General features: G+C 42.3%; 1 protein-coding gene, 1 long non-coding RNA gene and 4 other non-coding genes across 9 annotated transcripts in view; all 6 read right to left on the reverse strand.

Moving 5' to 3' along the window:
* Positions 1–853: 853 nt before the first annotated feature.
* On the reverse strand, positions 854–3,843 carry LOC137123501 (uncharacterized). The gene is made up of 7 exons (XR_010913855.1): positions 3,648–3,843; positions 2,904–2,962; positions 2,255–2,348; positions 1,984–2,052; positions 1,391–1,456; positions 1,161–1,206; positions 854–966 (listed from the first exon to the last, which is right to left on the reverse strand). It is a non-coding gene; the product is annotated as an uncharacterized lncRNA (long non-coding RNA).
* On the reverse strand, positions 1,043–1,124 carry LOC137124719 (small nucleolar RNA SNORD60). The gene has a single exon (XR_010914029.1). It is a non-coding gene; the product is annotated as a small nucleolar RNA SNORD60 (small nucleolar RNA).
* LOC137124720 (small nucleolar RNA SNORD60) lies at positions 1,271–1,354 on the reverse strand. The gene has a single exon (XR_010914030.1). It is a non-coding gene; the product is annotated as a small nucleolar RNA SNORD60 (small nucleolar RNA).
* On the reverse strand, positions 2,122–2,214 carry LOC137124722 (small nucleolar RNA SNORD60). The gene has a single exon (XR_010914032.1). It is a non-coding gene; the product is annotated as a small nucleolar RNA SNORD60 (small nucleolar RNA).
* Positions 2,422–2,507, reverse strand: LOC137124721 (small nucleolar RNA SNORD60). The gene has a single exon (XR_010914031.1). It is a non-coding gene; the product is annotated as a small nucleolar RNA SNORD60 (small nucleolar RNA).
* A 1,134-nt stretch (positions 3,844–4,977) lies between the features above and the next one.
* si:dkeyp-9d4.3 (caskin-1) overlaps positions 4,978–13,348 on the reverse strand; it is a 30,201-nt gene continuing 21,830 nt past the window's right edge. For 3 of the 4 annotated variants that reach the window (XM_067497292.1, XM_067497294.1, XM_067497295.1), the window contains 7 exons: positions 12,065–12,172; positions 11,422–11,523; positions 11,161–11,299; positions 9,913–10,709; positions 9,165–9,822; positions 7,527–8,214; positions 4,978–6,955 (listed from right to left, as the gene is read on the reverse strand). In XM_067497292.1, coding sequence (XP_067353393.1) covers positions 6,859–6,955; positions 7,527–8,214; positions 9,165–9,822; positions 9,913–10,709; positions 11,161–11,299; positions 11,422–11,523; positions 12,065–12,172 — 2,589 coding nt within the window. In that variant the 3' untranslated portion in view covers positions 4,978–6,858. The remainder of the gene's footprint in view (positions 6,956–7,526; positions 8,215–9,164; positions 9,823–9,912; positions 10,710–11,160; positions 11,300–11,421; positions 11,524–12,064; positions 12,173–13,348) is intronic. The other variant, XM_067497293.1, reaches the window with a different exon arrangement.

Below are 13,348 nucleotides of genomic sequence, written 5' to 3' on the forward strand. Positions count from 1 at the left end.
CACGTGGACAATTTATCATTCACATCGGATTGGAGCCACAGTATTCTTATGTTTTTTTTGTAAAACGTACAAACCCCACAATGTAAAGGGATAATAAATACATTAAAAATGCAGTTTCTACTACATTTTATTACCAGTAATAAAAACATCAAAAAGGAAAATCTATGCAAAGTGGCACCTTTCGTTTATTTAACCTACAGAAAATATTAGAAACACCTTCAGCACAAACCACATCTTCCAAACGTGTTACATTAAACACATTTAAAACAGAAGCTGCTCCAGGTTAAATTATTGCATTTCCGTTCATCAGCCTACATTAATTTTATCTTGGTTCCCAATAAGCTGCCCACAGACAGCACCTAACATTAGGTCAGTTTGTATGTTACTAGCAATTAATAACATAGTGCAGTAAATGTACACCAGTAAATACTAGTTTTAAGTTTCTTCACATACAGTACTTGAGAAAATGTATTATTTTCCACTGAGCTGTATAAACTAAATTGTGTTGGGGGTGTGAAGCATCAGATTCCCTCAGCACAAAGCTGTGCCTGCACATGAAAATACACAATACCACGTCTACATTTATGTGAGGACGTGAATATTAACTTTGTTTATCCAAATAGATTTAGTCAAAGACACTTTGCTAGAGTTTAACAAAGACAAGCAGTTGTTGGCTTAACTGGACCATAAAAAGACGATTTTTTAGATTTTAGATCCTTAATCAGATTTCTGATTCAGATTTTTCTGGCTTTCAAGCAGAAATGTATGACCTTCAGTCGCACTGTGGTTGCTATGCAGTTCAAACATGTACCCAATACCACATAATGATGCTGGGAAAACAACACAAACACCATTCACAAATTAGTGACCATTTAATTCACACATACACAAGCACCATTGTTTAGTGTCTGCGTGTACAAGGCATCGCAGTTTCTTCACTTGTAGTCCACAGGTTTGTTGGGGAACCTGAAAGAAACAAATGCAGCAATTTGTGTGACCAGGGAAAAGACGGAAAAGTCTAAAAAATTAAATAAAATAAAAAAAGCCTCAGATAACGATTAGAATCAGGAGCTGGAAGCTCTCATACGAGGTGTCAGAAAAAATTATGTATGTCATCACCGGCTGTACCATAAATGTGTCATATACAGAATCAGCCTTACCATAAATAAACTGGACCACTGTGAGTTAACCGCAGCACGAGTCCATCTGTAACAGAGGATCTTGGTTATAATTTACACACACTACTCATGTATAAATGTATTACTTGTAGGAGCCTCAGAACAAAGTTAGAATCAGGAGCTGGAAGCTCTCATACGAGGTGTCAGAAAAAAAATTATGTATGTCATCACCGGCTGAACCATAAATATGCAGCATAGAAAACTAAACCTACCATTAAAAAGAAACTGGATCACAGTCAGTGAGCAGCAGGAAGGGTCTTTGTTAGACGTCAATCCACCTGTAACAGATGATCTCAGGTTTAATTCACACAAACTAGGGATCTTGCAATAGCCATAATTCTCAATACCAATTTGGTGAGTAAGCAAAGCATTTTAGCATGATTTTTTTATGCCTATTTAAGCAACGAGCAATAAAAAGCCTTCGTTGTTTCGTTAGCCTCCGTGAACATTTGCAAACAATAAGTGTTTTTCCTTCTAGGGTTCGAGAACTCCTGGACAAGGATGCCGTGGTGTCAAACACAATGGAAATGATGCTGCTCCTGCTCACAACAGCATCCTCCATGTTGTTGAAGCGTTACGTTTCTTCTGTGTGTTTAATACTAGACTACGCTTGTATAGTTATTAGCTGCCACGTCAAAACCTACAAGAGCTACACTTCTGCGTTTGTGATATTGTGATATGCCTAAAACAAACTACTCTTTACTCTCAGAAGACAATTACAACAAAGCTGTCTCTCTAATACAATGTTTAGTTTGTCATCACTGGCTAGAAACTGTTCAAATGCCAATGTCTTACAATGACTCACCAGTTCTCAACGGCTTATTTCTTTGTGAAGCCAGATCCCAAATATTCAGTCTCACTGGTCCAGTCTAAGCTGTTAAGAGAAACACGGACAATTATAAAAACAACAGCAACCATTCGCATGCTTTGAATGTTAACAATGCAGCCTCAGGTTAGAGTTAGAATCAGGAGCTGGAGTTCAGCTGCTCATAGTAGGTGTCAGAAAAGTTATTGGTTTCATTTGTCATCACGGGCTAAAGGGGGGTGTCAAATGAAAACTCATTTAATGGACTCACCTCGAGCCCAGCAGCATTTCTTTGTCGATACAAAAACCATCAACCTTGGCATCAGCAACCTCAGCTTGAAAGTTTTCAATCTCCTCATTTTTACCTGTAAAGTGACAGTTTTAAATGTTAAACATAAGCTGGGGAGAATTGAAACCTGCATTAACATACTGACAACAGAGCCTCAGATGAAATTTCGAATCAGGAGCTGGAGTCCAGCTACTCATAGTAGGTGTCAGAAAAGTTTAGTCTGTCATCACTGGCTCAAACTAGTTCGTATGCAAACAGAGAATGTGAAGTTGATGTTACTCGGCGTAGTGAAGATCCCCCTGCCTGTCTGGTGGTGAGCAGAAGTCTTGTGTTTTGACTTTCTGTTATGATTCTTAAACCTAACCACATCAGGTCAGAAGTCGAGTAGCACCTCACCTTTGTGGGTACAACTTTACTCGAGTCGGTAGATCTTGGGTAGTCTAGTCTCATCAAATACCGTTGCTTGCTATTGCAATTTAATTTCTACAGTGTCCCTTCCCATCTCCATCAGATTTAAAAAATTTAAACTACTTTCAAGCCAAACAAAACCGAAAGGTATGCGGATAACCCAGCCCCCTGCAGTGTCCTCAGCGTGATGAAACTTCACATTGTCTCTAAAATAAAGACTCACCAGTTCTCCCACACCATCATCCTCTGAGGGTTGAACGTGGAGGGATCCAGAGTTTCCCACTGTTTAAAAAGGAACAGAGGTTAATGTGACAAAACCTATCAAGGCTGTATCACGTGGAGATTAATGGACTTTTAGTCAGAAGATGGAAGTAATACAATACAGGAAACAAAACAGTCACAATCTGGCCTAGGGTTTTATGTGTTTTCTCATTAAACAAATACAATATTAAAACACGTGCTTTAATGTGTTTAGTTTCTGACGCCCAATCTAATCCAGATGAGATAAATCAGGGTGTAGCAGCTTTTGTTCTAGACCTTGAACTTTTTTTGGCTTCTAAAATGTTTTAAAGAGTTTTCTCTGTCCATAACCTCACTGGTTTTTAGACCGGGTTTGTTGTAATCAAGAGTTGGACAAAGCAATAGATTTTTTTTCGTTTCCAAAAAAAAAAAAAAAAAACCAGGAGTGGGTTCGAAACATTTGGCAGCGCAACCTAAAATGTCTACCATCCCAAGGGTAAGTGATGCAGAACACGGTGGAATTTGGCTCCCGAACTAAAATTCCCTTTAATTTTACCCTTAACGTTAACTGCCAAATCGGACACTAACTTATAGTACGTTGACTTTTACCTAAGTGAAAGGTTTACCTAATTGCTCCGTGTGCTAGCTTTCTGCAGCACGTCCACGTGTTCGTCAGCCCAACAAGCTAACACCGAAACCTCCACCGTAACTTTAGCATCATACTCACTGGTTTGACTCGTTTGAGCAGTTCGGCCTCACTCAAAGACAACAAGTCCCTCGGTGACAAAGAGCGAAAGTGGGTTCCGGCTCTTGTTTGCTTCCATGTTATAAAATCAGAAGAACAAACTCCTAAACTTGTTAGACACCCACCCTGCCCGCAGAGGAAACTGCCAAAAAGGAGCGACTGCACCCGTGGCGATGTACATGTACGGTCCCTTGTAACGGAACGCTGGAGCCCCTCCCCTTTCTGGGCTGGCTGGTTAGCTAGTTAGCGCTAGCTAGCATCGTTTGTTAGACTTTTAAAGAAAAATATGATATGGTATTTTAATATTTTATTAGGCCTCCGTTAACCTTCTGCACAATGCCATCTAATCACGCAGTCGTTTTAACTATTTGTCAGAAAGGAAGAACGACATTTCCCATAAGTCTTGACGCAGAATTGCACGCAAAGCATCACGGGAGGCGTAGTTTTTTTTTTTTAACGTGAACGACGTTAATCGATATTTCGCAGACTTTAAAATGTAGGTATAAATGAGGAGATACCGACGGGAAGCAAAACTAGGACCATAATAATAATAATAATAATAATACTAGCGTAATAATATCTATTCTTAAAATTCATTGTTACTTTAAATAAATAAATAGATAAAGATGTGGGACATAGCTTCCTTTTCAAGAGTAATGAATTATTTTTTAAATTATCATTATACTTTATTTAAAACTTTTCTCGTTTGTATGTATCTTTACCGCTTTAACTGTGCCATTCGATCCAGTTATATTTTTAAACTCTGACGACATTGTGTCCTAATTTGCAACTATAAAGCAGTACCTTTAGGCCTACAATGCTATGTTGTACCAGTTAACTTCACCTTAAGCAATAAAAATAATAATACTCCTTTTAGTCCTTTCGGCTTATCCCGTGAGTTCAGGGTCGCCACACTGAACACCTAACAGCCCCATTCCCATCCCCAGCTTTGTAGTGCCGGTAGAAACTGGGGAGGGTTGCGTCAGGAAGGGCATCCGGCGTAAAAACTGTGCCAAATCAACATGTGGACAATGATCCACTGTGGCGACCCTGAACTCTCGGGTTAAGCCGAAAGGACAACAACAATCAAATAATCAAAAATGCATGAGTTCATTTACTTTTCATTTGATCACCTTGACATTTTATGATAAATAAAACTTGTGCGATAGTGTATAGTTTTAAAATAGCAGATTAACACTAAATGAAATGGAGTGAGAATAGTTCTTGGGTTAAATGAAAGCTGTATTTATGGTATTTATTTAAGTCTATAAGACATTTTCTTGTCAGATGAGAAACACATCTAAAAATCATATAAGGATTAATTTATACATTTATTTTGATCACAGCTGTACAGGAATGCATCGTCACAGCAGAAACACAACCTAAACCCAACCATGGCACAATAGCCGGTAACAACACATCCAGAAGTCAACCAGAAATGTACAGGCTCAATCAGCTCACTTCAGTTCAATGTCTATAATTGTCATCATTATCATCATCATCATCATCATCATCATCATTATTATTATTATTTTTATTATTCACATAGAACCATATGTCTCTCAAATATATCTTTGTTTTCAAAGAGCATAAAAATACAAGTGGACTCTTCATTGGGATGAACACTGGTGGTTGATCCACTGTCTCGCCTACATGGGGGACCGCTGAAAACTGGAGAGCCGGGGAGGAGTGGAGCCAAGTTATTATGGCTTACAGCAGGGGTCACATGGGCTCATACAAGGCTTTTCAGTGGTTACAGGAGGACGGCAGACAGGACAAGTGATTAGGAATCATAAAGAACTCACAACTTAACTTAATCTATAAGCTACTTTTGTCATCACAGACACACAAGAAACGGAAAAAATAACAAAATATTTTGAAGGAAAAAAAAGCAAAAAATGATTTAGAACATATGAAAGAACAATAGAAAGGCACAGAGAGATGCAGAGTTAACAGACACAGAGGGAGATTAAAAAGGGTGGAGACAAGATGGAAGGTGGGCAGATTAGAGGCAGCTTCACTAACCAACACTACGGGGAGCTCTAACAGCTCAAATATCCAAGTATAATATAAACTCTATGTATGTATACTGGATGTACTACGTATATAAAGCATTGAAATATAGGATTATCTTTTAAAAACACTGTTCACTGCAGCAGGACAAAGGGATACACCGCATGAGTGTGCTTGTATATATGTTTTTATGTGTAAAGTGTGTGTCTCTGTGATGTAGATTCGTTTCCATGCAAGCCTCCACAGATGGAGCTAAACACCAACAAAGCAAAACACCAGCGAGATTAAAGCCAATGTAATGTTGTGTAAATGTGTGTGTGTGTGTGTGTGTATGTGTGTGTTTGTGCACAGGTGTCTCAAAACCATGGACACACATCTATATCGTCGTTCTGATTATTAGAGTAACTACTGTACGAGTGGGAGGACATCGACATGAGCATCAGCAGGGACTACACGCACTCGTAACGACAACAACAGCAACAATAACGGCAACTGCAACGACAACAACGTGAACAGAGACAACACATGGGTCAGGAAGTCCAGCTAACCACAATCCTCCACTCATACAGAAGAGAAATAGAGGCTACAATTCATCTGGAAAATATGTATCCTTACTTTGCAGGAGACAGACTGAGAAAGCGGCCTGTCTGTCCTTGTGCTTTTACAAATTCTCTTCAGTCTCATCTGTATGCATCTAGTCTATCTAGCTATCTACCAACCTATCTGCCTGTCTGTCCGTCAGTTTATGTGCTTTTTTTTTTTTTTTTTTTAAAGCAATATGCTTATCTGTCTGTCTCTGTCTGACTGAGTTAGCATCTCTGTTTTAGCCAGAGTCTGTAGAGATAAAAGGATGAAAGAAATGATTGTGCTTCTCGGTCCAAACAGCCGTCTGAGGCCAAGCGGCGGCTATTCGCTGGACTGCAGAGGTCAGAGGTTGTGTGGGAGCGGCCTCCTCGCATCGGGAGGCATACTAGAGCTACCGCACCAGACGACGAGGACTCCCTCCTCAGTAAACTGTACAAGGCTACATAAGAAGCGCTCATGCAGAAGGGACACACTCTGAAACACGCACACTCTCAGAGCGCCGCCATCGAGCCTTGGGAACCTTTTTCTTGATACACCTACACATGATGAGGGGGAGAGGGAAAGGGCTTGCTGCGGATGAGATGTGGGCAGGAGATCAGTCGAGCATCGCATCCAGTTGGTCCGCCAAGTCGTCAAACATGCTGCCGATGTCGTCCAAGATGGAAACTGTCGTCTTTTTGCTGGAAAGTGATCTGGGAGTGGGAGAGCAAAAACAAAAAAAGAATTAAGCTCGTATTGAGAAGGAAACTGGACAGTATTAGAATATTTGATGACAGCTTTATCAACTGTCATGTTTCTGGCTTTGGGAATGGGCATTATGTAGTGGGGAAGACGTTCTCTTATCTATGCCGTCAACCAAAAGGACAAAGGTCATTGACCCATGTTAAAACAGCTTTTCTTTCTTTATACAATCTATTTTTGTATAATATTTGTCCATACTGTACATTTAGTTTTTACTCTGTTCTGTAAAAAACACATCTATCCATCCTGGAACAGGGATCCCTCCTCAGCTGCTCTTCCTGAGGTTTATTCCATTGTCTTTCCTTTTTTTGTGGGGTTATTCCTTATCCAGTTCAAGAGTGTGAGGACAAAGGATGTTGTGTGTGGATTATGAAAACCCCTTCAGGCAAATCCGACATGATTTGAGCTGTTTAATCAAATTTGTGTTTACTTGACAGGTCTTATACAGCTATAACACTAAAAATAACACTATAAATGCTACACGCTGTGGTAAATGTGATGGTGAACTTTATAAATACCCACTCATTTTGTGTGTCCTCCTCCTTGATTTTATGCTCTACAGCCTGCAGAGCTGCAGCCAAGGAGGCACTGGTCTCCTCCAACCGATGCTGCACCTCTTCCTGCACTAGTTCCTCCACCTCTTCTCTTGCTCCTTCCTTCCTCAAGGGCTTCTTCTCCACCTCCCTCAGGCTCTCTTCCTCCGCTCTCTTCCTCTCCTCCTCCTGCTCTTGGTGCCTCTTGTGCTCCCTCTCTCTCCTCATTTCCTCTTCCTCTCTCTTCCTCTCCTCCTCCTGTTCTTGGTGCCTCTTGTGCTCCTTCTCTCTCCTCATTTCCTCTTCCTCTCTATTCCTCTCCTCTTCCTCTTCTGCCTCTCGTCCTCCCAGCAAGTCAATGGAGAGACCAGCAATGGAGGAGCGAGGAGGTTTGACAGGATGTGGTGAAGGGGTGGAGGGACTCTGTGCTGGAGATGGGGATGTAAGAGGGAGCCCCGGAGAGAGGGAGGGAGCAGAAGGAGTGTCAGGAGCAGGAAGTGGGGCGGCAGAGAGCGGAGATGAGGGTTTGGGGGCTGGGGTGGGACTGGCTGCAGCTGGGCTGGTAGCAGCAGGGCTTGGGCTCATTGCAGTTGAAGTTACTATTGCTTTGCCTGGTTTAGGTGCTGTTGGGGGTCCACGTGGTTTTGGGGATACAGGAGGTGGGACACGCTTCGATTCTGGTCAGAGAGAGTCAGTACTGTCAGTTTTATTTTAATAAAACTTATAGAGATTAACCCATTCAGCAAAAAGAAAATGTACTTGATTTTTTCCATTCATTTTTTGTAATCACCTTCCATTAACATTTTAGCAAATATCTGACCTTTTTATATTACATTGTACAGCAGGAAAGACCAACAGTCTTTCATGTATGTATTTACATAATATTTAATTATTAATTATAATTAGATCTTTCAAACATTGCACCAGGACAAGTTGGTAATTCTGTTACATAAGTCTTATCTTGTCATAATGTGTTGGTATTTCGTGCAATATTATACATTTAATTTTAAGTTTTGTTAAATCCGGAATTTTTCCACCAAGCTTCTAAAGACCCCCCACCCTGGTCGTTTGCCAAGCTTTTCCTGCCCTACCTACTGCTGATTGCTTGGGTCAATCAGAAACTGAAAGATACTATCATGGTGTAGTTGGGGAAGACAAAGTGAATTGTTAACCTGTATCCTGAACAAATAAATTATTATAGGGCTGCAATGTTTTATTCTTTTCCTTACTTTCATTAGCTATTAACCTGCCTATTAACTAACTATATTCAGTTTATACTTAAACAAGCTTGTCTTCATATGTTTGATTTACCCTTTTCTCAATCTCCTGTCTAAAGCCCAACTTTATTCTGTAAGACTTATCTTTAGAAGTTGAAAATGTCTAACTCAAGGGCCTTTCAGTGGCGGACTAAAAATAACTGTTGCAGACAGAAACACTGGCGAGCAACTCCACTTCCCAAACAAAGAGTCCTGATTAAAGGGCTAGTAAGTAGCATATAGTCTGGATAATTTTTCAATTGCACTATGGCCTAAAAATTGTTTCATTATATAACCCCATGAAAAACCTACACATGGTGACTTTAAATTGATATCAGTAATTAATAGACCACAGTGTAGATGTATCTCACCAGGGCTCTGTGCTGTCTCAGTGTTATCAGGCCCAGGTATGGGCACCCTGCGGGTTGGTGTTGGGGGATCAGCCTGTGTCTTTCTCAGGCTGACTGTTGATGGTTTGGGTGAGACTGGTGGCTTCAGAGACTTCCTGGCCTCCATCCACTCACAGCTCTCTTTGTTTGTTTCCGTCCTGTCAGAGACCTCAGACACAGGCCTCCGCCTCAGGATGATGCCACCGTTCTGCTGCGGCTCGCCTCCGCTCTTCTGGCTAATATCTGTTGGACTGCTGCGGGAGTCTGATTGGTTATTGCTTTGAACAACACTTTCTGTACGCTCAGATGTGCGCGGTCTCCTGCGTATTGTGTCCGAGCCTGTTGTCATGGTAACAACAGTGGTAGCCGTGGATGCAGGTGCTTCAGAATCTGTTGCAAGGGTACGTGGTTTCCTTCGGAGCGTTGCTGTCCCATCTGTGATTTCTGATGGCGGGGCAACCACTGTCGAGCGGGGCCGGGGCTCTGGACGCTGCTGGGCTGAGTGCCGGGGCAACAGTGCAGTCTGATCACCAAGGAGGCCTTCCGGTCCACTGATGGTCCTTCGCCTACTTAAGACATCATCCTCCTCAGTTCCGAGACCACCTGCACCCGCCTGGCGACGAAGTAAAGGCGGACTCACCTGGAGATCACATGATTATTACACATTTCTGACAAAAAGACACTTAAATTATGATTCTCCAAAGATGCACACACACACACACACACACACCTGTAGATAGTTAGTGCTGCTTCCTAGATTCCTTGGCAGGGTTTTGGCTCCACCCACAATAGAGGTTTCCAGCATGGCAGCAAGGCTGCGAACACTCCCAGAAGCCCCCTCTGATCTCTCCAGGCCTGCTGAGCTCTGAGCTCTTAAAGCTGAGCCGAGGCTGCCGCAGTCACTGGCTCGCCGCTCTCGATAAGTTGGCAGTCCTAGTAGCCCCTCCCCCTGTCCTTCTCCATCACCATCTCCCCCAGTAATTGAAGAACAGGACCGTTTTGGTGGTGTTGGGGGCCGACCTTTCCGACGAGGACGGAGAGTGACAGATGATTGGCTCCGGTTAACAGTGAAATCATTAGGAACGGCAGTGCGTGCGGAGCTGCTGCGGCACATTGTGGCGTATCGGGAGTCTGAGTCTGAGCCAATAAGAGTTCTCCGTCGCTCTTCCTCATCACTGGGAAGCCGGAGCAGCGGTGCTGACAGATCTGCCGCCGCAATCTGACTAGAGGGTCGCAGCCGGGCCCTTGGAGAGGCCTGCTGGGTCTGGCCATGTGGAGGGGTCTGTGGTGGGGTTTGTGTCGGTGTCTGCGGAGGCGTCTGTGAATGTAAGAGGCCTGGCCGAGGTTTGGCCAGTGGGCTGGGGACACCGTCTCTCTGTTTCCGTGTCTCCTTCAGAGGCTCTGAGCGAGTACTACCGCCTGGGCTGGAAGGAGGAGTGGAAGGGCTCAGAGGAGGCTCAGACCCACTTTCTCCTCGCTGTAGCTCCTTTAGTCGCTTCACTCCCAACATCAGCTTCTTTTGATGGCCTAAAGGGAGGCAAGGGTGTGGAGAGAGAGAATAGAGGAAAAGTTGCTGTGATGCCTTAAGACATTTGTTGCTCTAGGGAGGAAACCATATGTTTCTGCACAAAGCTGTTACATAATAATTTTATAACTTTAGTGGCTCTAAAAAAATAATGTAATGCTGGAGGGTCTATCTGTATTTTTAGATTATTGAAACTTAGAATCATTTCAATATATATTTTATTTGCCATTTTCTTTAACTATATAGGTTTACATTTTCAGATACACTAACAGAATATATGCAATTTTTTTACTTGTGTGTATACTGTAGTAAAGCAGCACAGAATCTTTGGTAACTAAAGAGACACAAGAATTCCTATGGTCACATCTGTTTAGACAGCTCGGAAAGTTCATTTACAGTGAACAAAATCAAACACTCTCTACTTATTATATTATTATCTTAGTAATGTCTTACCGAGTTTAGTGATGCCGATCTCTTGCAAATCTTCAAGGCTAATGTCAGAGATGAAGTCAATGTTTTCATAGCCATTCTGCACCAGCACCTGATAATACTGACTAAGACCCAGGTGAGACAGCCAGTCTGCCAGATTTGCCTAAAACATACACAGGATGGCGTCAGTGTTACAACAGATGAGAGCTGCGATTGTGAAATGCTGATTTCCTAGCTAATCTCAACGTGTAGCCTTTTTTCTAGTTTATATAGGGAGAGCCTTACAGGCTTGTGGTCTGGCAACCAGTCTGTGGAGGGCAGCTTTCCGATCTCTGATATTAACTTCTTTCGATGTCCAGGCTTCATGACCCCAATCGCCGTCAGGTCCTTCAATGCAAAGTACACTTACTAACAAGAGTAACACACCACAAGTACTGTAGATGATTCATTTCATTTGAAAGTAAAGAACTTAATGTGTACATTTGGCATTTGTACATGAGCAGTGTGTGATGTGCCTTCAGGAATATTTGGCTTTGGATAATGTGTGATGATTGTCCACTGCCTTTAGGGGATTTATGTCACAACACTGTGTCTGCTTCAGTACACACACAGACACACACACAACACACACAAACACATACCCGTGCAAAGGGGCTCTAAACACACCAAATGACAAACATAAAATAGCATTTACAGCACAGACTGCAACACACAGCCATGTTTGAACACAGGTATGTAAATGAAGCAGACAGATTATGAGAAGTGACTGGTTGATGCTCAGGACTCACACCAGGGGGTCAGGTGACAGAGACAGGAGGGTCATGATGACATCATCCAGGTCAGTGGGGAGCTGATTTGAGAGCTGTGCTGTGCTGAGCCTTGACAGACAGGGGGCAGGACGTGAGGGGGTCAGGGATCATGACCTTACCTCAGAGGTCATGCAGCTAATGGTGTCTAGATCATATCCCGCGGTGAGGAAGTGGGTGGTGTAGAACTGCAGCTGAAACTCACCCAGCCACGCCACTACTGCCTGCTTCTAAAACACAGAACACAGAACACTACTGTCTGCTTCTAGATAAGTCCACATACTTCTTCTACAGCACAGAAAACAGACCACTTGCTGACTGTTCTGGCAGTGTGTAAAGTACTGTCAGCATCGAAACCTCCACTGTATTCCCAAAGTTCAACCCTTTTTCTATAATACAAAGAATGCAAACTTGCTCTAGCAACAAAGAACAATATTCCTGCCATATTTTAAGGCATGTAACACTAGCAAAAAAAATCCAACATTTAAAGTATGCTCGCTTTTTCCAAAATACTGCTACTCAAATATAGAGTAAGGAATAAAATGATCAACAAATCTATCTCAAATACGCATAACTCCCACAAAATACTCCTTGTGATACACAAGGGTTCATGTAAATAGCAAGACATATACCAAACTTAACTCAGTGAAAATATAAAATGACCTGCTCATGCCTAGAGGTAACTAGCCATGCTGGTTTCTTTGCAAATGTGTCGAGATCTCTGCTCTCTCGACCAACCAAACAATACATCTGAAAACCCTTAATCTATATTTATTTGGCTTACAGGTTTGTTTAACGGGATTTTTACTGGGGGATTCTCTTGATCATTATGTAGATTGAATGGCATGGGAATTGAACAAACAATCCATGATTAAAGGTCAGCTTGCACAAGGTCTTGTGGTGGTTTAAACTATGTTGTAGGTCATTTTACACTAAAGCTGGCGACACACCAACTGTTGCGACTACAGGCTTGTGTTTCTAGAAGGAGTTTAACAGTTACATTTAGTAGAAGGAAGATCCTCAGTAATAAAGATCTCACAATCTCTGTTAATTAAACTGATACCTCCAGTTTGGCTCACCACCACTAATAACATGCTTTGTGGTTTGGATGAACTAAACCCAAAGGACAAATTAGGGATTTTTTTGCCATTCATATTTGATGAATGACAAAGAATGCTGGCTGAGATTGAGGGCATACTGGTGCTTACTACTGCTTCAGTAAGGAACAATGCTGTCGCCTGGCAACCAGTGGTTCTAGAATGCGCAATCCTGCTCGATTCTAGAACACATGCAAAGAATTTAACCCTCAGCTTCTCAGGACACACAGGGCCGCTGACAGGTTCTACAGCAGAGCTACAGCATCAGGGTGCCTGGTGTCTCAGTGTGGTGTGAGGACTTAGGGGGCG

This window comes from Channa argus, chromosome 3, assembly GCF_033026475.1.
Source record: "Channa argus isolate prfri chromosome 3, Channa argus male v1.0, whole genome shotgun sequence".
In the NCBI taxonomy this organism is placed as follows: Eukaryota; Metazoa; Chordata; class Actinopteri; order Anabantiformes; family Channidae; genus Channa; species Channa argus.